Below are 22,466 nucleotides of genomic sequence, written 5' to 3' on the forward strand. Positions count from 1 at the left end.
GGTTGTACCAGTTTGCAATCCCACCAGCAATGTAGGAATGTTCCTCTTTCTCCACATCCTCTCCAACATGTATTGTCACCTGAGGTTTTGATCTTAACCATTCTGGTTGGTGTAAGGTGGAATCTCAGGATTGTTTTGATTTTCATTTCTCTGATCACTGGGGACTTTGAATATTTCTTTAGGTGTTTCTCAGCCATTCAAGATTCCTCAGTTGTGAATTCTCAGTTTTATACCCCATTTTTTTTATTGGGTTGTTTGTTTTTTTGGTGATTAACTTCTTGAGTTCTTTATATATTTTGGATATTAGCCCTCTATCAGATGTGGGGTTAGTGATTTTTTTTCCCAATCAGTAGGTTGCCAATTTGTCTTATCAGCTATGTCCTTTGCCTTACAGAAGCTTTCCAGTTTCATGAGGTCCCATTTATCAATTCTTGATCTTAGAGCATGAGTTATTGGAGTTCTGTTTAGGAAATTTCCCCCTGTGCCAATGAGTTCAAGGCTCTTTCCCACTTTCTCTTCTTTTAGATTCAGTGTATCTGGTTTTATGTTGAGGTCATTGATCCACTTGGACTTGAGCTTTGTACAAGGTGACAAATATGGATCTGTTTTCATTCTTCTACATACAGCCAGTTAGATCAGCACCATTAATTGAAGGTGCTTTCTTTTTTCCATTGTAAATTTTTGGAGTCTTTGTCAAAGATCAAGTAACAGTGTGTGGTTTTATTTCTGGGTGTTCAATTCTATTCCATTGATCAACATGTCTGTCACTGTGCCAATACCATACAGTTTTTATCACTATTGTTCTGTAATAAAACTTGAGGTCAGGGATGGTGATTCTCCCAGGTGTTCTCTTATTGTTAAGAATTATTCTCACTATTCTGGGTTGGTTTTTTTTGTTTGTTTGTTTTGGTTTGGTTTTTTTTTTTTTTTTTTTTTTTTTTTTGCCTTTCCAGATGAATTTGCGAATTGCCCTTTCCATGTCTTTAAAGAATTCTGTTGGGATTTTGATGGGGTTTGCCTTGAATCTATAGATTGCCTTTGTTAGGATGGCCAGAATTACTATGCTAATTTTGCCAATCCATGAGCATGGGAGATCTCTCATTTTCTAAGATCTTCTTCGATTTCTTTCTTGAGAGACTTGAAATTATTGTCATATGGGTCTTTCACTTGTTTGGTTAGAGTTACCCTAAGATATTTTATGCTATTTGTGGCTATTGTGAAGGGAATTGTTTCCCTAATTTCTTTCTCAGCCTGTTTATCCTTTGTATAAAGGAAGTCTACTGATTTATTTGAGTTAATTTTATATCTGGCCACTTTGCTGAAGTTGTTTATCATCTGAAGACGTTCTCTAGATATCTCCTGACAGAAGAATGAATACAGAAAATATGGTTCATTTACACAATGGAATACGACTCGGCTATTAAGAATGAGGACATCCTGAGTTTTGCAGGCAAATGGATGAAACTAGAAAATATCATCCTGAGTGAGGTAACTCAGACCCAAAAGGACATACATGGTAATAAGTGGATATTAGCCTAAAAAGAAAAAAGAAAAAGAAAGAAAGAAAAGAAAGAAAAGAAAGAAAAGAAGGAAAAGAAAGAAAGAAAGAAAGAAAGAAAGAAAGAAAGAAAGAAAGAAAGAAAGAAAGAAAGAAAGAAAGAAAGAGAAGGAAGAAAGAAAGAAAGAAAGAAAGAAAGAAAGAAAGAAAGAAAGAAAGAAAGAAAGAAAGGGAGAGAGAGAGGGAGGGAGGGAGGAAGGAAGGAAGGAAGGAAGGAAGGAAGGAAGGAAGGAAGGAAGGAAGAAAGAAAGAAAGAAAGAAAGAAAGAAAGAAAGAAAGAAAGAAAGAAAGAAAACACCTATACAGAATACACAATACAGTCTACAGAATTCAAAACTCTCAACGAGCTGAAGTGTCCAAGTGAGGATGCCTCAGTCCCACTTGGGAGAGAGAAGAAAGCAATCACAAATGAGGAGAGAGGGAGGGAGGGACTTGGGAGGGAATGTGGCCAGAGTGGGGGATCAGTGGAGGGTAGAGGGGAACCTGGTCTGTTATTGGGTGAGGGAAAAGGACTTAAGCCCTGGGGGCCAGCAGAAAGAACAGAAACTGGCAACCTCAGGAAATAGGAGGTTGGGGCAACCCTCCAGAATGCACCAGAGACCTGGAAGGTGAGAGACTCCCTGGACTCATAGGGATGGACCTTTGATTAAATGCCTGAGAGTAGGGAGAGGGAACTTATAGAGCCCACCTCCAGCAAGAAGACAGGACATCAAGTGATGGATGGGGTTGCCATCCCACAGTCACACCTCTGATCCATAATTATTTCTGTCTGAAAGAATTAAAGGGATGGAAATGGAGAGGAGCCTGAGAAAAAGAAGGTCTAGCGACAGGCCCAAAGTGAGATCCAGCTCAAGGGGAGATCCCAAGGCTTGACACTATTACTGAGGCTATGGAAATGCTCACAAAAACTGACCTATCATGACCGCCCCCCCCCCCCCCCGAAAGACCCAACAAGCAGCTGGAAGAGTCAGATGCAGTTATTTGCACCCAGCCAATGGCCAGAAGCAGCTGGCCCCTGTTGTTGAATTAGGGAAGGCTGAAAGAAGATGAGAAGGCTGATCCTGTTGGAGGCCCAGCAGTCTCAATTAACCTGGACCCTGAGATCTCTCAAACACGGGAGCACCAAACAGTCAGCATACACCAGCTGCTATGAGGCCCCCAACGCACATAAAGGACTGCCAGGTCTGTGTTCATTCAGAGATAAGCACCTAACCCTCAAGAGCGTAGAGGCCCCAGGGAGTTTAGAGGTCAGGAGGGGTTGAGGTTGGGGACATCCATGTGAAGATGGGGTGGGGTGGGGAGGAGGTGAGAATGTGGAGAAGTTAGATGGTGGATAGGAAGGGGTGGGGAATGGAATATGGAGTGTAAAAAATAAATTACAAATAAAATTAAATTTAAAAAAATGAGTTCTATTGGCTAATAAACAGAGCTCACAGTTAGAGGATCTGTGATAAGCATATAGATTCTATTGGTAGAGGATGCAAAGGACATGGGCCCCTTTCATAAGGATGAGTTCTATTCATTGAGAGTCAAAAGCTCAGGATTAGGTCCTACACAGTGCTTAGGATACTGGAGAGATTCAGGTGGAGGCGGAATAGCAAATAGAATAGCAAAGGATCACTAGGCTGTTTGACTATTTTCACTCTGGCATTTCAGGTGAGCAGGCCTCGTGACAATCCTGATTTCTCCAATGTTGACTCTATATGATGCTTCCTACAGTAATGATTTTCAATATTTTTGGCCTAGCAAGACTTCCATGTTGATATTATACTGGCTCTTCTACTTTCTTCAAGACAGCCCCATGAAGTTAAAAGAAATTTGTATGCAAAATGTTCATTTTGCCAATGTTGGCTTTGACTAGATTGGAGTAAGAAATAATTCTTACAACCTGGAAATCAAGACAAAAACATCCAAGCTTCAAATGCTATGACTGATGTAAAAAGATAACAGCAGTACTACAGAATAGAGAGGAAGGCAAATCTCATAAAAGAATAAAGGAAAAAATCAATGGTTACCACCAGTGTTCTTGGAAACAGATAAGAGAATTCATATGTGTGGAAATGATAGACGGAGACAGTAAATAAATAATAAATACAGAAAACTGGGAAAGAATAAAGAGTTTAGCTAGATTGATTAGAATCAAACACCTGGGTTTAATTCTTAATTGGAGTAACTTCTTAACATAACAGCTTCCATCTAATTCATATTTAGATGACTAAATAATAAAAGTGCATAACTTAGAACACAACATTCAAGAATTGGTAGCTTTTAAAATTAAGCAGTCTGGACCAATACAGAAATGCTAGCTTACCAGTTTGCAAATTTCAAAGAATAGCTCAAATCAAAGAGGAGCAGCGTCTCTGTCTAGAGATACTAAAAATTTGACCCTCAAGCATATAGAGAACCTTTTACTAGATGTTGTTAAAAATTAACCAAGCAGTTCAAGGATAAGGATGATTTGACCACTAGGTGGCAATGATACCACTGCATTTCACACTAGAGAGAGAGAGAGAGAGAGAGAGAGAGAGAGAGAGAGAGAGAGAGAGAGGAAGGAAGAAAGAGGAAAGAGAGAAGAGAGAGGAAGAAGTTTTATAGTGTATATTTTCATTTTATAAAAGTTTTATATGCAATTTAGCTAATAATTGTTCTAATTTAATATCCATGTTTACTTGTAATGTCTTTCTTCCCATTGGCACTGAGAATTAAACAAACACAATTTTAAACACTTTATCATAAAGTAGTACTTTGAAAAATCTAGGCACACACACACACATATATAATATAAATATAACAGAAATACAGAAGGATAAAAATCTCTTTAAGAGTTTTAGAATCCCAAGACATCCCAATGGAAAAAATCAAAACATTCAAAACTGTGACCAATTCTGTTTTTTAATAAGTTTTGAGCTCAGACATGCTATAATAAAAATATTTTTCTTTTAGATTATAGTAGTTGTAACATATGCAAACTATTTTCAATATCTTAGATTAGCAGAATTAAGAAAATCTGTCAAAATTCTTAGGACAAATTACAGAATTCCTTTTTGTGTCAAAAAATTAACAATTATTATATCTAGCACTTCCCAGTTATTTGTGCTTTCTTCAAAAAAAAAAACAGAATAGAAACATATAAATTATCTAAAATAAAAACTTTGTTTTTTCATATCAAATAAAATCAGCCAAGTATGACAAAAGCTTTTCAAGTTATAGATATTTCTAAAGATTTTCTAAAGTTAACTTTCAAACTTCAGATGTTTCCCAAATATTAGTGGGAGTTACTATTACATGTAATAATTTAAAAAATTATGAAAAATTAAGTAAATAATTCTGTACTGTTATTAAACTCAAAATAAAAAGCCAGATTATTTTTCTTTGGATAAATAACCCATTGTTTCCCAAATTCTTAATACCCAGTTTCCTTCAAATGAACTGATAACTCCCAAAAAATCAGCTTTCCGGTTTCTTTCATTTAAAATTACTTTGTACATGTAATTCATTTCCAGAATTATCTTTTCCACCCACAAAAAAAGTAAGAAAACAAATTATTCTAGTTTTTATAATTCATTGATTTCCACCATTGTTATTGAATTTCATTTTTATATTATATATCATCCTAAAATCTAATTATTTAATTCTCAGCCTATACAAATACAAAAAGCAGACAACTATTTAATATGGTTAGTACAAGAAAAGATTGCTATTGCAGTTCTCAAAATTCAAGCAAAAGAATTCAGGAAAGTGCTCAATCTGTTCACTGTAACTTTTAAAGCTAGAAAATATAAGGAATGCCACTCCTAGAGATCACTAATTCACAGAAGCAAGTATATGCGTGTCATTTATATGTACACAGAGTAGTTCTGTTTTTACAAATAAGGGGATAAAACACATAATGAAACACATAATCCTTAAATCACTTCAGATATACTTTGGATATGTACTTCACAGAATTATGTTTGACAATGTATAACATGAATAAAATTACACCACATTGTAAAGTGTCACAAATACAATTATAACAATGATAAAATTCAAATGCTGTTATTGACCTGGGTTTGTCATTTTCTGTTTATTTCTGATGGTGGCTCTAAGCTTACGTATTACCAGTCTGTCAGGTAGAATCATATCACCTTGCTGTTCTAGATAATCTAACAAATTCTCAGTCCATTGGAGAGCAGTTGTGTGATTTATATGTTTCTCTGGAATCAGTTCAATTCTTTCCTCATCATTTTCACTGGATTCATCTGTCTGGCCTTGGGCTCTTCTGATGATTTCACTGTCAGTTAACACTTCATACCCTGGCTCAGTACTGTCAATCTCAAGCCACTTTTCCAAATTTTCAGGAGTCACATTTTCCAGTCCTTTGGTATGCTGTAAAATGGTAGCCACAGTAGCACCAGAAATATCTTCATCAAAGTCCAACCCTTCTTTTTCCTCTATGGCAGGAAGAATCTGTTTCCAAGCTCTGCTAATAGTAACTGGCTTTACTAAGTTCCATGCCATTGCTATTTCATAAAGTGCATCCAACAGAGTCAGCTTCTTCCAGAATGATTTCAGGTCATTACCTTCTTCCAAATTGTTATGGAGAAGACCTGCACGATAGTTTCTTTTCATGGCTGCTATGACTCCCTGACCCAAGGGCTGAATCAATGAAGCTACATTAGGTGGTAAATATTTAGCAAATATTTGGCCATCATCTGACCTCAGGACATTTTCATTTGGGTGTGTTGGGGAATTATCCAGCAAGAGCACTGCTTTTTCCTGCAAGCCTTTAGATCTTAAGTACTCTCGAACCTGAGGCACAAAAATCTTATCAAACCATTGTCGGAAAATGGAGAGATCCATCCATGCACCTTTCTGGCTAAAATAAGAGACAGGCAGGTTTAAGGTGTCAGTTGACTTGAAGGAACGAGGTTTCCTTGCTTTGCCCACAACACAAAGTTTAAGTTTGTGCAAGCCTGTTGCATTGGTGCAACACATAACGGTGATTCTTTCTTCACCTAAGTTGTGCCCAGGGACAGTACATTTACCTTTAATTACTGTAGTCCTGGAAGGTAGGCATTTCCAAAAGAGTCCAGTCTCATCTGCATTGTAGATCTGTTCTGGCTGCAGATTTTCTTGTTCGATAAAATCTCTAAAGTTGTTACAAAAATCTTCTACTGCAGTCTCATCTCCATTTAATCGTTCATTTCTAATGTTAATCTCTCTAATACTGTGCCGCTGCTTAAAGCGTGTTAACCAACCAGCAGAAGGGTTAAAATCACCATCCATTCCCAAAGCGTAGAAAAAAAACTCTGCCCGTTTGGCACAAATTGGTCCAGATATGGGATTCCCTTTCGCTCGCTGCTGATTGAACCATTCTAACATTGCTCTATCTAGTTCCTCATACATGGATGGCTTCATAGACTTTCTCTTGGCCAGAAGACTTGTGGAATCAGAGCTGCTTGCATAAGTTATGATCTTTTCCTTATTTTTTCTTATATCCCTGACTGTTGTTTCACCAATTCCATAAATCACCGCCAATTGCTTGGATGAGCCTCCATCTTCAAGTTTCTTTATTATATCAAGTTTATCTTTAATAGTCAATACCACACGCTTCCGCTTCCCTGACATGGTGAGAATCTGGAACTCACTCAGTAGCAATCCTTAAGAACTCACTCGACCTGTTTCAGCCTCTGCAGCCCAGACGCTGAGGCTAGCAAGGGCAAGGCAGAAGGTGACAGGAAATTTGCGGGGCAGGCCTTTACCAGAAGTGAGGCTGAGGAGGCCTCACATCCTCGCGGATAATCGGGACTATAGACTTGTGATTTAAAACTGCTGTGACCGCAGTTCTCACTCCAGTCCAAGCCCGGGGTACAGGCCCTTCATTGCCACACCCCAAAGTTAGCGCAGAGCGGAAGGAAGCCAGGCTCCTCTTCCTCAGGGAGCAGGCCTACGGGCTCCTCCACCCGCAATCAGGCCGTCGCCCCGGACCGGCCTGCTCCGTCCTCCCTCCCCGTACGCCCCACGCCGCTCTCCCACCTCTGCGGCTCCCCAAGAGCGGCGACGCTGCCGCTCCTCCCTCAGAGCGCGCTCCCGGAAGCCGCGCCCCAGATACCGCGCTTCGGCCCCGCCCCTGCCCCGCCTGGAGGCGGAACTTCCGGTTTTCCCCGGAAAGTGGGGGGGAACATGGTACCTAGGGAACCTGGGCGGAGGCGGGGCGGGGAGTAGGCAGGGCAAGCGGGACGCAGAGGAGGGGAGGAGACGAGGCAGAGGCGGGGCAGAGGCCAGGGCGGGTCGAAGGCCGGAGCTGAGGGGGCAGGGCAGGGGCGGGGCGAAGGAGGGAGAGGAGGGGGCAGAGGCAGGGGCGGGGCAGGGGCGGGGCGAAGGCGGGAGCTTAGGGGGCGGGGCAGAGGCCGGGGCGGGGCGGGAAGGAGGCGGGAGCGGAAGGGGCCGAGGCAGAGGCGGGGCGGTGAGGAAGAGGGAGCGGAGCGGGGTGAGGCAGGGGCGGGGCGGGTTGGAGGCGGGAGCGGAGCGGGGTGAGGCAGGGCGGGGCGGGGCGGGGCGGGGCGGGGCGGGGAGGAGGCTGGAGTGGAGTTGGGTGAGGCAGTTGCAGAGGCGGAGGCGGAGACCGAGGCGCTTTGAAAGGTGAGAACTAGAGGGTGGCTGCCTGCAGGTTTTTGGCGGGAATTCTCTCTGATAGTCTGATAGTGTAGTGGTGGGGAGGGGGAGACGCCTAGCCTTTCCCAGAGCCTAGGCCTCGTCTTGCCGACTGAAGGAGAGCGGCCGGCGCCCTCAGTGTTGCGACCTGTCATCTCTTAGATGTGCGTCACGGACGCGGGAAGTGGCCTACGAGTGTCTCAGACCCTGCCTGTGGGAGCACAGCCATCCACGGGTGTCTCCTCAGACTCTGCCTGTGGAAGCACAGCCATCCACGGGTGTCTCCGCAACTCTTTCCTGGAACCCTTATCTTTCTGTGCACAGACCCTTCTGGGAATTTCTCTGTACACTCCTGAGTACACAATCCATTCACTTTCCTTGTCTCTCCAGACCCTTATCTGTGGGTACACAGCCTTTATATGGCTCATGCGCGGTCTTGGTGAAGCTGTATTCAGGGTTCCTGTCTTGTATCAACATCTATCCCTCCATTTTGGAGACCTTAGCACCCACTTCCTGTATCTGGGGAATGAGTCCCACCACCAGAAAGCCAGATTGGTAATCATGAATGTGATCCTGATATCCTCACCCCAAAGGATCATTTCTTCTCTCTTCCATTCGGCCCTGCTGGATTTAGAGAGCCACAGCCCTCATCACAGATGCTAGTTATTCTGGATACCAGGCTGGCAGAACCAATTCTACAAAGTATTGACCCATGGTGTTAAATGGGAGGCATTGGTTTGCCTCTTTATATATTTACTTCATCGTTTCCTTTTTTCTGATGTGTTATGTATGCTGCCCACTTTACCAGCCAATGGGAGGACTATAACAAATTGACTCAGACCAATGTGATAAAATTTTAAACAGAATCATGCATGTTGCCCTCAAATCCTTTATTGTGATGGTTTGGTTTTGATGTCCCATGTAATTTCCTAAGATTGTGAGCTCCTTGGGAGCAGAGACTACATTTATTTCTTCTAGCAGCAATTCTGCACCAGAACATGTGCTGGCATTTTGATAAATGTTCAATAACTCTTTGGCTTATAACATTTCCTTTCCACCATATAAAAGAAAACATAAGAGAGGGTTGGGGCTTTACAAATTTCATGAATTAATTCCTCTTGGTAGGATTTTCAAAAATAAGCATAGGATTGTACTCAAATCTGAGCTAAGTAGCTATCATCTTCCTACAGTGTTTATAGAACAAGTAGGTGACTTCTATGTTGGTTTCTTGATTATAAAAAGAAAATGTTTCTTCTGATAAGCGATTCAAGTAGCATCGACACAGTTCCTTCTTTTTCCTGTAAAGTTACTTTGAAAGAAAGATGCAAATATGAATTAATATTCTTTGGCAGACATCAAAGTTAATATGTGCATCTTACATGATAACGATTAAACACATGATAGTATTGACTTTCATTCACTTATTTGATGCTTTCTGGTGGAGTCTTTGTTTTTCTCTTTGCCTGAAGGTAAGATATCTTAATAAAATTCTCATTTGAAATTTTCAATTCAGCATAAACAAAACTTACATCCATTTGCATGGATCCTCTTTCAGGCGAATTCTAAACAAGGAGCGACCTTACCCATGTACTTACCATGTACTTCCTGTTCTCATTTTTCTTCCCAAGATCACACACTTTTTTCCTCTGTCATTCTTCCCTCCTCAGATGATTTAGTAAAGATACCCATAATTTAACAAGAAGAGCTATCCACATTCAAAATCTCCCTTTTGATAACAGGATTATTTTACCTTATTGATGGAAATGACTTTTTAAATAGGACAGAAGCCTCAGCACATGTACATTTGGCCAAATGAAGCTTTATTAACTTAAATAAAATATACCTTCTAAAACGGTCAAAGTTTTCCATGGAAATTTTTGCTTTGGTCCTTGCCAAAGTTTCTTCCTTTAAATTTTGGTTTTGATGCCATCCAAGAAATGGTAGAGGGAAGTCTACAGCTTCCCATCTCTTTTTGCACATTTTTTTTTCTTGCCTGAAGGATAATTTTCAAAAATTTCTGACTTAACCCATATGCACTTAAATTCAGTTACATAATTTTTTAAAAGCATGTTTGTTAGTGTTCACCATTTTGATGATTATTTTCCAAAACTAAAATTTAGCATGAATAAGAAATAAAATACTACTTCAACGTGTTAATTTTTACTACCTGTACACATGATGTTAGCAGCAGTCATTGTCTAGCCCTGGACAGGGAATCAGGAGACCTGGTTTCTAATCCCTGCTCTGTCACTAGCAAGCTTTGTGATATTTGTCATTTAAACTCTATGTCCTTGTCTTTAATATTTACATATGAAGATAAATACTATATTCTTTGTCAGGGTTTAAAAGTAAATATGAAAGTATACTGATCAATTTTAAGTATAGTTTATTTCTTTTATGCCATCATTATGTATAGTCATATGTCTTCTTAATAGAAGGATAGTCTTAATCATTTCTAATGTTGTTCTAGGAAATACCCAGTAAAATAAATGTGCTTTGAGCATGTTCTAGTTTTATAAGAGCAATCTCATGTATGTGAATTTGTTTTGTGTACTAAAATAAAATCATCTATCAATATTTCTTACTGTCTATATTTACTTTTATGTATCTAATGAAACACTATTTGTATTTTTATTGAAGTGTTTTTATTATTTCTCCCAATTCAAACAAGTTTCCTAGAAAGCCATGATTGTGTACTGCACATGTACAAAATTGGCTTATGGAAAATTATATGTTCTTACAAATATTTTTTTACTCTATGACTTCCAAACATAAGCTGTCTACTTATTCTGGTGTTTAACAAAAGAAAAATTGTTTGAAACTGTTGAAATTAGGTGGAAATATTGGAAAGCAGTGGGGTGTACAAAAAGCATGCTTTGAAGAATGCTAGATTTATAGGTGTTTATAAGATAATTTTCATTATTTACCTTTACTGTTTTTATCTTTTTGGCTTTATAACCAACTATAACTCAAATAGATTATAGATTATAACCAACTATAATTCAAATAGGCCATTTGGTTTACTATTTGGTATGCATTACTTATTATTACTATTACATTAATTATATCCTGTAGCAGATACTACCACAAACTTACATTTCAGCCTATGATATACAGATCATTTTTAGTGTATAATCTTATAATTTCTGTTGTTCTGAGTTTATATGAGAAATTACCATTATATGGAGATATATTACCTTATAACCATATCAGGATTAGTACAATTAAATGATTGATACATTCTTTCCTTTTCCAAGTAATAATTTTGGAACATTGTAAACTTGGTCCAGCAATGCCAGCATTGCTTAAAATTATTTTGGCTATGTAGCTTTGATACTACCCTCATAGTTAGTTACACATTTTTTAATATTTTTCAATGACAGTTAATCTTTATTTTATAATCATTTCTCTTTCTCTAAGCTTCTAACAATCCCTTAGAAGTGAAACAAATTAAGTGGATGTTTGAAGCTAATGTTTGTAATAAAAAACATGAGCAGTATGATTATTTTTACAGTCTTGGATTATTTTTGCTTTAAGGTTCTACTATTGTTTTATCCTTTGATGATATTATGAGTAATGGGAAGACAAGAAATATGGGCTATTGTAGAATAATATCATAATAATTTTCATAAGCTCTTCTACATGTATTATGAGGTCATATTGTTTTGTGATTCTATCCCTTGGTAACCACAAAAGTATATATATGTTATTAAATTTCTAGTTATTTTACCTGTCAGTAGTTTAATACATGCTTGTGATAAATTTAGTGAAATATATTTTATAAATTCATGAACTGATAGCTTTTTTCTTCCTTATACAATGTTCTGCTTTACCATGAAACTTTTCTTACCATTTTCATTTGACTATGTTATTATATTTTTAGTAAATTTTCTTGGATTATTCTGTACATTTTAAGTGTAGTATAACTCCATTTACACTTCTCTAAGGAATATAGCTGCAACAGTCTTATCAGATAGGTTATCTCTCAGCATTGTATTGTCATCTCTTTTATATCAATTATTGTAACTTTGTTCATGTAACTTGATTGAGCTTTTAAATTCATGTGATTTCTGTTCTAAATTAAATCCTTCTTTGCCTGAGGACAAATCATGTTTGTAATGCCATGTATTTGTGTGTTGGACACATATATGCAACATATGTAGGTTTGCTCACCAATGCAGGTATTTGACAAAACTAGAGATAGATGTAGTGATATCTTACTCAATTGTTTCTTGGCATTATTTTTTGAAACAACACTTCTCACTAAATCTAGAACTTGCCATTTCAGTTGGACTGATAGGGCAAGGAGCCACCTGTTAAGATTCACCTGTCTCTGTCCCCTTCTGGGCTTTGTGTGCACTGCCACACCCAGTTTTCATGTGTGTGATAGGGATCTTAACCCAGGTCCTCATGCTTTCAGGGCAAACAGTTTACCCAGTAAGCCACCTCCAAGCCATATCTTTGTAATTTCATGGTTTTCTGTTCTTGTCTCATTGCTCCTGTCGGAAACTGTCTAAACCTTTTCAGTGATACTTATTAACTAAGTATAGCATGTTCATTATCAGCACCAGAGTTTTGTGTGCACCACACTAACTTGTCTGAAATTATTTTGGTGAACTAATTGCCTTACTAATCTTTCTATATCTTGACATTTCTATCACAGTTATTTTTATTATTAACACTGACTACTTCAATTTTTCTTAATTATGTTTGCATCCTTAAGTTTAATTCAGTTTTCTAAAGGATACAAGACCATGATTTTTCCTCTGTATTCTTTTCAGCACAACATAATTAAGAATAGGTGTTCAAAAAATAATAGTTGTTCAATTAATTATTTGAATATTAACTGTTCTGTGATTTTTTTAACTCCAGTATCTCATGTGATTCATGCCTTTGTGAACTATTTAATGAATCCAAATTAATGTGTACCTTTACTCATTGCTGTAATCTGGTTGTCACTGTTATGTTCCTAATAACTTTCTTTTATAGAAGCTTAAGTGAAAATGGTACATGTTAGAAGACACGAAACAAGAAAAAATTCTAAAACCCAAGAACCTGAACAAAAATCTCGAGTTGATTGGCATCGGACTAAAAGAAGCATCTCACAGTTATTTGATAGTGATGAAGAGCTAGATAGTAATGAGGAACTTGACAGCGATGAAGAGCATGATAGTGGGGAAAGTATTGACAGTGATGAAGAGCTTGATATTAGCAAGAAGTCTGGTATTAATGAACTACCAGAAAAGGAAACAGAGCTTAAATTAATCAAAGTTGAAAGTCAGGAAAGCAACAGTAAACATCTTACAAACACCAGCAATAGTTCAGCAGATGAAGAAAAAATGAAGGAAACCAAACATAATGACTTATCAGATGATGAAGCTCACCCAGGTCAAGCAGAGAATTATCACAACAGACACACTGGCCAAATCCTAGAGGAAGATATGGAAGATGAATACATCAAGCCAGGAAAAAGAAAAAGGCTGTCCTCTGTGATGTATGACAGTGATGAGAGCGATGACAGTGATATCCTAATTAGAAAAGCAAATGGTAAACACCCACGCAGAGTAGTTGAGGATGAATGTTCTTCATTGGAAATGGAGCAAGAAACTCCTGAGAAATCATCAGCTGCACGAAAGCGAGAATACCACCAGAAGCTACAGGAACTCTCTGAGAGATCACGCCAGAGACAGAGGCGCAATAGTGGTAGAAATTTTGAGGTGTGTTTTATTTTGTTTGGTTTATTATTGTTGAATTTTTACTTGAAAGTAGATTCTATAAACATTAAAATACTGACTCTATTCTATTTTCAATAAGGCTAGAGCTTTAAAATAAGCATTTCTAAATGACATAATGTACTATTGTATTTAATAATAACATTTTATTGTTAGCCCCACTTTCCTTTAAAAAAATATCAAGACTATTTTTTGTTCTGAATGATCTTTCCCATTCATAATTGCTCATATTCTTAATCCATTTTAAACATTTTACCAAACAAAACCAAAATTTATAGTTCCTTGGTTTTTAAAAGTTCAGTAGCTAGCTTTAAAATGTGTACCTTTTTAGGCTTTCAGATTTAATTTTAAAGCCATGCTGGCTGTTTTAAAGGCACAATATTTACTGAAGCATTTCCTCTCATTTAATTAGGACTCTGAAAAGGACTCTTGTTCAGGCACTGATGAGGAGGATGAAGATGAGGACGAGGATGATTACAGATATGATGAAAATGGAGATGATTACATGATTGATGATTTTGTAGTGCCAGATGAGGAAGGCAATGACGAGAATAAAAATCAACAAGGAGAAAATCTGACTACATCACAACTGAAATTAGTAAAACAGAATTCTCTTTGTAAGTTAAACATGAAGCAAGGTTTCTGCCTTGTTCAAATCATTATATAATGAATCAAAGCTTACTAATATCATCTTCTAAAACATTTGGTTAGGAGTTATGGTTTTTATGTTTGGGTATTTTAAATTTGACAATAAAAGTTCATTCCAGTGATTTAAGGAATTCATTTCCCTTTTATACTATTGATCCCCCAGGAAACAAGCATTTATTAGGCTAACTTTGTCAGTATTTACCACTGTAAATACAATTTAAAACACATTTATTAATTAGAAAACACACTATATTTTATGGTAACATTTTATGGCAAATAACTTTTCCAAAAAAGGAGACTAGCATTCTTTTATATACTTTGAAATATTTTTGAATATATGTTTGAAATTTATATGTATGTATACCTGTGTGAGTTTATCCACACTGTATGCATGCAAACAGGTGCTCGCAGAAGCACCTGGAACTGGAATTAAAGCCAGTTGTAAGCCTGCTGGGTAGGGTGTGGTATTGGGAACCTGACCCTGTCCTATGGAAGAGCAGTAAGCACTGTGAACCACTTAGCCACCTCTCCTGCCCTTTTAGTTATCTTTAATGTTGATCTTACTGGAAGGCAGCTGAATTCTTGTATCTGAACAGCTTTAAGTCTGTCCTAATGTGCTGTTTTGTTGAATTACATGAAACAGTTTTGCCTCATACTAACATGCAGCTGGAAAAGGGAAGAACATCTTTATATTGTTTCCAAAATAATTGATATTCGTATCAGATAATGTTAATACACAAAAATTTGACCAATGATAGTTTCCTGAAAGTTAGTTGTACTATGGAAGCTGAAACCATATAAAAGAACTTTTAACACTCATAGTACAACCCATTGGCAACCTTGCATTTTATAGGCTATTTTACCCATGTATGATTTTATTACATTAGTTTACATCTGTTAACATTTTAATTGGATCAAAATATCCTCATAATATTGAGAAGCTACCATATGCAGTTACTACATATCTGTTTTTCAGAACTATGATTTCTACTTAAACACTTGGCTTTATTTATTGGCAACCAACAGAGTAAATTATAATTAAAGTTTTGACAGGGTTGCTTGTTCCTTCTTGAGAAGACATTTGACAAATATTATTGAATATCCAACTTATCATTGTTCTTTGAAGAAGTTGTTTCATGACAGATGGAGCTTTACCCCTGTTATAACAGTTGCATGGATGAGTTTCCCTCAGAACTACCAGTCTGTTTTGGTATGCAGTATAAGTTTTTCCTACATAGTACTAAAGGACGTGCATATTAAAGATTAATGAGAGTGATCAGTTTTACTGTTTCATCCAGGGTATTCCTAGGCAATTGGATAGTTTTTATCACCAGAGCCTCACTGTGGTGACTGACATCATTATTAGTTGTTTGGTGCTAGTGCTCTGCTTTTTGTGAGGGGCAGCTGTTTTGTCAGTTGTACTTTTGTACATTGAAAATACCAGAAAAATATGGTATTTTAATATTGATAACTGTGGGTCTTGCTGGTATCTTTAAATAGACATTAGACAGTGTACTTACTTTAAAATTACTGTTTTTTTTTAATCAGGGATTTGAATCTTCACACAATGAAGACTACCAAAAATAGAAAGTATTCTCTTTCTCTCTCTCTCCCCTATATATTCCCCCCTCTCTCTCCCTCTCTCTGTCTCTGTCTCCCTTTACCTTCCCCCCGTGTGTGTGTATGTGTGATGTGTGTGTGTAATTAATAAAATTATAAATAATAGAATTTGAAAAGTTGGGGAACATTTAAATATGCATATCACCAATTGGATCCATATAATTGTACATAAGTTCAAAAATTTTTATCATGATGTTTTGCAGTTCACAGAAACAGGTTGATATATTAAAGAATAGATTCTTCTTAAATAATTATTTTATGAAGTATAACATTTTGTATAACAAAATTAAGTGTGAGTTTAACTTATATCCCACAACTTTTAATGAAACAGTAGGCAGAAAAATTATTCCTACTTTAGGAAACTTGACAGATTAAGGAAGAAAGCAAGGCATTTCCAAGTTAATCTTTAACTTTCTTGAATCAACAGGTACAGGTTCATTTGCTACTTAGGTATTTACATCATAAGAACACTCAATTAGGAGATATACTATCATTATAGATTCTTTATAGAGACTGCATTAAATAAGTGCAAGACTAGTATATGTAAACTACTTCTAATTCCTTCTCTACCTACTCCTTTCTGCTTACTGTATTTTAATGGCAGTTTGGGAATTAGAGAAATTTTGAATGAAAATTAGAACTGTCATGTCCTCATTCACCTCTTACACTGGTTTGATACCTTTGTTACAAATGATGATACAATTGATGATACTGTCTTGATACATTAAACTTATTCATAGTTCACATTAGAGCCCTCTTTTGGCTTGTACCTCTGTGGATTTTGACAACTGTCTAATGACAGATACCTACCATAATAATTTCAGTGTCCTAAAATGTTCTTTATCTGTTATAGTTTATGGTATGCTTTCTGAAGACCTGTGTATGTGACTACTTGAACAGTGGTTGTGGCACTGTTTTGGGGGGGGGGTGCTGTGAAACTTTAGGTGGTAGGACATAGCTGGAAGAAGCAAGTTTCTAGGGAGCAGATTATAGCTCAGGAGTTATAACTCAAACTCTGCTTATGGCTCTCGCTCTTGTCATTTTCCCTTCACTGCGATATAATCAGCCTCATGCCTCTGCCTACATAGCTTCAAGCTGTTCTTGCTGTCGTGAGCTATACTGTGAAACAAACCAAAATAAATTCTTCCTTCCTTAGGTTACTTCTTAAGTGTTTAATTACAGCAATTTGTAAAGTAGTAAATGTACATTCCCATCTTTTCCTAGAACCATACAAAACCACTTATTTGGGTTTGTTGCCATAGTTTTTAACATTTCCAGAATATCACAGAATTATTAAGAACACCACAGCGTGTAAGTTTTCCTATTGGTTTCTTCACCCAACTGTGCATCTTGAGGTTTTTTTCCCATGGCTAAACAGGTGCCATAGCTCATTTATTTTCATTACTAAGTAAAAATGCATTGTATGGATTTGCCACAGTTTATGCACTCATCTGTTGAAAAACATCTTGCTTCTTTCCATGTTTTGGTAATTATAAATAAAACTAATATCAACACTTGTGTTCAGAATTTCTGTGGACAGAAGACTGTATCTCACTTGAATAACTTCCAGAGAGTACTGGCTTTGCTTTTAATATTAAATATCTCAGCCTCAGGGGTTTGTGTTTCATATTCCATGCAAACCATTTTATTTTGTGTGTTCTATACTTGCAGTAGTCTTATTCAACAGGCTGTGTTTTCCTCAACTGATAACAGTATTCTTGTTCTTCCTTTCTTGAGTTGACATGTTCTATGAGCCACTATATTCTCTTTTTATTTGTTTCCTGTATGATTACAGAGTAGTAAACAGTGGCACTGGATAACCTCTGCTTACCAGCATACTCTACAGTCCTTATGTTAACCCAGTGTTGTTTTGCTGCGATTGGCCACTATCACTCCTGAATGTTCCTCCTCTTCTGTAGCTTCTGTATTACCACTGTCCCCTGCCTTTCCTTTGGATAATGACACTAATCTTTCCCAATTTTGCCATTCTTTTGTATGTCCCACGACTTCATCAACTGCCTTCATTTTGCTTGTACTTAGAGCAGTTTGCCACTACTTTAGCCTAGTATATAAGCAAAAACTCCCTAATATTTAGCTTCAGGCAAGATTTCTCCTGAGTATAATGTCCACATTTTCATCAACTTGTTGAGTATGTTTATATGATTATCTCTTAGACATCTTGAGCTCAATAAGTAGAACACTAAGTAAGATATAGTGTAAGAGTTGGAGAAGTACATCAACTATTGTCAGGGTGACAGGATCATTTCATACATTTATCAGAACAGGACATCAAAAAGAATTTTTTTGGCAAGTAAAAAAAGACCAGTGAAATAAGTATCTGATTTCTGAAAGAAAAGGCTAGGCAGTTAACTGTCTTCGCTCTTTGCTGTATTCCTATGCATTATCTTTTTCTTTTTTCTTCATTTAAGATAAGATTTTACATTGTTGCCTAGGCTGCCCTAGAACTCACCATGTAGCCCAGCCTGGATGCAAACCAATGGTAATCATCCTATGTTCAGTCTTGAAAGATTCAAGGCTCTGAGCTACCATCCCTAATGTGTTAGTCTTTATGGCACTTGATAGGAACACATTGCAGTTGGGTAGGTAATTTGAAAAAGCATAGTATCTGAAAATTTCTGGATTTTATATGAGATAAATGATAATCATGACTAGAGTTTTTGTAAATGTCATAGCTGATAAAACAAAAATGTAGAGTTAATATATGATTAAATGAGTAGTTTTAATTTATCAACTTTATGTCCAGTGAAGTTGACAAAATTTAAGCAGTGCTTGATTAGCTGAAGAATTAAGTTCTAAAGGTTGCTATAAGTTAATCTTATAAATTAAAAAGTATTTTTCTTATTAACTCAGTAGTCTATATGATGAACAGTGAATACCCCTCTGTGGCTTGGGTTAAATTATAACTGAAGTGGTATTCCAGATTTAATCCTGCTAACTTCTATAATTCATACTAAGTGCAATTTGAAGCTCCTAATTCTGCATTTAGCATACAGTTGAAAATCAAAACTGGCCATCGATTGTGATGTACACCTTTAATCCCAGCACTAGTAGGCAGAGGCTGGTAGATCTCTGAATTCAAGGCAAACTGGGCTACATGCATAGTTCCAACCAGGGCTACATAATGAGATCCTGACTCAAAAATGAGAGTGGGTTGTCGATTCAGTAAAGACTAGGGAACAAAAGAGGACATGTGCCATTTCCTCACTACCTGCCATTTGGCCAAGAGGTACATTTACCCCACTTCAGAACAACTAGTTTCTTCCTTCACCACACTCAAGTCTTCACCTCTTAACATCAGCCTTGTAAATGTCTATTTATATTCTCAGACTGCAGTTCTCATGAAAGATATGAAAAGAGGTTAAAGGACAGGTATTTGCCCATCATACATCTGACCTGCATACTTCACATGTTGGAAATATTGTGCATGGGTAGAAGAAACAAGTAAAACACTGTTAAGTGGATAGTGAATGTTGCATTATCACTTTAGCACTCTGTGCTAAAATATGTTCAGACAAAACAGCATAGTAGAGGTAAAAAGAAAACATTTCAGACAAGCACTGCATCACTAGAATACTGGTAGTTTAAAACAAGGAATTAATCAACTTAGTTGCCACCTAGCAATTCATATAATTCTATCAGTACAACAAAAAGGAGCCTGAAGACAACATTTGATTGCATTCAATATGCATATTTTTAAAGGTGAGGTTTTTAAAATTGCTAATAGGAACATTTCTTCTTTACATAACCATATTTTGAAATGAGAACCAGCACTATTTATAATGAAACACTAGAGACACTCTTTATGAAATGGAAAGGACAGAAAGCTTTCCTACTTCAAATGTTCTTGAGCAGTGTGCTAAGGTGTAAACATGAAACAAATAAAACTACAGATGAATGATCTCTGATTAACAGTGGAGAGAGAGAGAGAGAGAGAGAGAGAGAGAGAGAGAGAGAGAGAGAGAGAGGCTTTAATTTCAATTCCCAGTCCAGATTATGTGTATTTAAGGAGTTTTCACATTATTCCCCACTTCCTGTTACTGTTCTGTCCTTTGAATGCAGTAGACACTTAATATATCCTTTGCTGTGCCAAAACAATTCAGTGACTGTGAGGAGATAGGCAGGACTAGAGTGGAGTGATAGACAGCTGACCCCCAACCTACATTTTGACCCTTCACTGGGACACCTCTGATTCATTCAGTTTGGTTTTTGAAAAGAACAAAAACAATGTTAAACGACACTAACCCAGTTACCCATACTGGGAAAAATAAAGTTGTGCTTAGGATGAGTTCATTGTGAAGTAGATAAAGGAGAGCTAGTATTGAAAAGGCCTTTGCACCTGCGATGATGGCATATTTGTATGTCATCATGTGCATATAACCACAATCAATAACTCTCTAGCCTAACCAGTGATGTGGAAGATAAGGGAAAGAATATGAGTAGTCTAAGACCAGTATTGTCTGTTGAATTTCTTGCTGTAGTTTCCTACCCAGATTCTTCCTTCCCCATGTTCATGCATGGGTAGAGAGGAACTGTTAAAAAGATAGATTTCCTACTCTGCCTTTACCCCTCATGCGAAGTGTTTTCACTCCATAAACCAACATGTCAGCCAGTTATACACGTCTTCATGGAGAAGTATTAATAAACTTTCTCTTACTCCTTGAAATAAATTTAGTGCTAGTGAGACCAGGTTTGGGAGAGATGGCAATAATGTCATCAGAACCTGTTAACAGTACCCATCCCCAGCTCTGTGGTATTCTAGAGGCTCATCCTCCACAGATATCAAAAAAGCTATTTTAAAACTACTATAATATCTCAGACAAATGGCCAAAGTAATAATGAATATACAAATCTCAATTATCTCCTTGTACACTAGAAGTGAATACTTAAATGATATAATTAAGGAAAAATTCCTCCCATACTGATAACAAAATGTAGTTTCTAAACCCAAATGTAAAAGCATGACTGACTTTATAAATAGAAAAACACACTTACTGTAAAATAAGAAAGACAGCCTAAGTGGGGAGACACAGATGATCTGAAAGTAATATACACACCACAAGAAGTCTTTCTTCTAAAATTAGTTTTTGGTTCAACTTTACAAAACAATTCTGAAGTTCACTTAGAAGAAGAAGTACATGAGAATAAAGTAAACTTTGAAAAAATAGTAATTGAAAGGGTTTTTCCCTCTAAGATATAAAAAGTTATCATTTAGATAAAATAAGTAAAACAGGGCAGAACTGACATGAGAAGAACATGCAGATCAGTAGGAAGGACACATGGTGCTGACACAAAATCTTGGCATATGTGGGTTAAGGGAAAATCAACAGCCTACTTAGACATCAGATGGAACATGGGGGAATTCATTGCTACCTGAGAAAAGTACAATCATACATAATAACAAATTTGACATTCCTATCCTTTCCAGATTGAGGTGATCATGAAGGACTAGAGCCATGGTCTATAATAGAGTACATGCATAGCATGTAAGAGATCATGAATGCAAACCTTAGTTTTGCCAAACAACAAGAGATAAACGGAGGGTAAGGGAATTAACTAAATCTCCAAGACTATTCCACACACATTCATTCAATATAGGAATTAGAACTAGCCCTGAACGAATTCTGAGCTCCTTCTGTCTCTTTTCTGCTTATTTATTATCTTAGAGATCTTAGTGAGCACTGTCATTTTTTCCTAATAGGTGAGAAATTAGAGTTTTATATTAACCAATTCTCAATTCAGTTCTGTATCTGAAAAATAATAACAAATCTATCACCTCTGCAGGCAATGTGAAAACAGAGACTGGAGGAAACAGCCTGAGACTCCTCCTCTAACACTTAGCTATAGAACCCTAGGAAAACTTCCATCTCTCAGTTTCCCCAGCTAAAGATAAACTAAGGGAAGTATCTCTTCGGTTAGCCCTTTAGAGATAAGGCAATGCATGTAAGTGTTTTGGGTGACGCCTGAAATTTACTTCCTCAGCTGTGTTATTTTTTACAGTTGGAGATACCAGTACATTAGTCCAGCACTGCCCACCCGTTCACTCAAATACAGTGAAACAAGAACCTTCTTTCTAGGGAGATTCTCCTGAGCATGGTTACGAGAAAGCTAGTGTGGTTAGGAAATAAAACACCCAAGAGATGTGAACCTCTATCCTTGCCTTTCCTCTTATCCTTGAAGAACTTCCAGAGCCTTTGAAACATTGCTGCAGCTTTCAAAATTTCATGGCCAATGAGCAACACTGGCCATTAGCA

General features: G+C 37.2%; 2 protein-coding genes across 3 annotated transcripts in view; one reads left to right on the plus strand and one right to left on the minus strand.

Moving 5' to 3' along the window:
* Window positions 1–4,432: 4,432 nt before the first annotated feature.
* Jrkl (JRK like) lies at window positions 4,433–7,620 on the minus strand. Its single transcript, XM_021172837.3, has one exon. It carries the CDS (start codon window positions 7,166–7,168, stop codon window positions 5,597–5,599), a length of 1,572 nt encoding a protein of 523 aa, XP_021028496.1. The 5' UTR covers window positions 7,169–7,620; the 3' UTR covers window positions 4,433–5,596.
* Window positions 7,621–8,109: 489 nt separating this feature from the next.
* Window positions 8,110–22,466, plus strand: part of Ccdc82 (coiled-coil domain containing 82) — a 47,206-nt gene continuing 32,849 nt past the window's right edge. For both annotated transcript variants that reach the window (XM_021173105.3, XM_085844401.1), the window contains exons 1-3: window positions 8,110–8,182; window positions 13,184–13,911; window positions 14,339–14,543. In XM_021173105.3, coding sequence (XP_021028764.1) covers window positions 13,198–13,911; window positions 14,339–14,543 — 919 coding nt within the window. In that variant the 5' untranslated portion in view covers window positions 8,110–8,182; window positions 13,184–13,197. The remainder of the gene's footprint in view (window positions 8,183–13,183; window positions 13,912–14,338; window positions 14,544–22,466) is intronic.

Source organism: Mus caroli, unplaced genomic scaffold (assembly GCF_978045245.1).
Source record: "Mus caroli unplaced genomic scaffold, Mus_caroli_1 scaffold_11, whole genome shotgun sequence".
NCBI lineage: Eukaryota > Metazoa > Chordata > Mammalia > Rodentia > Muridae > Mus > Mus caroli.

Bases quoted from the DNA above. Each gene is read 5' to 3' on its own strand.
- Jrkl (XM_021172837.3), bottom strand. From the start codon at position 7,168: ATGTCAGGGAAGCGGAAGCGTGTGGTATTGACTATTAAAGATAAACTT.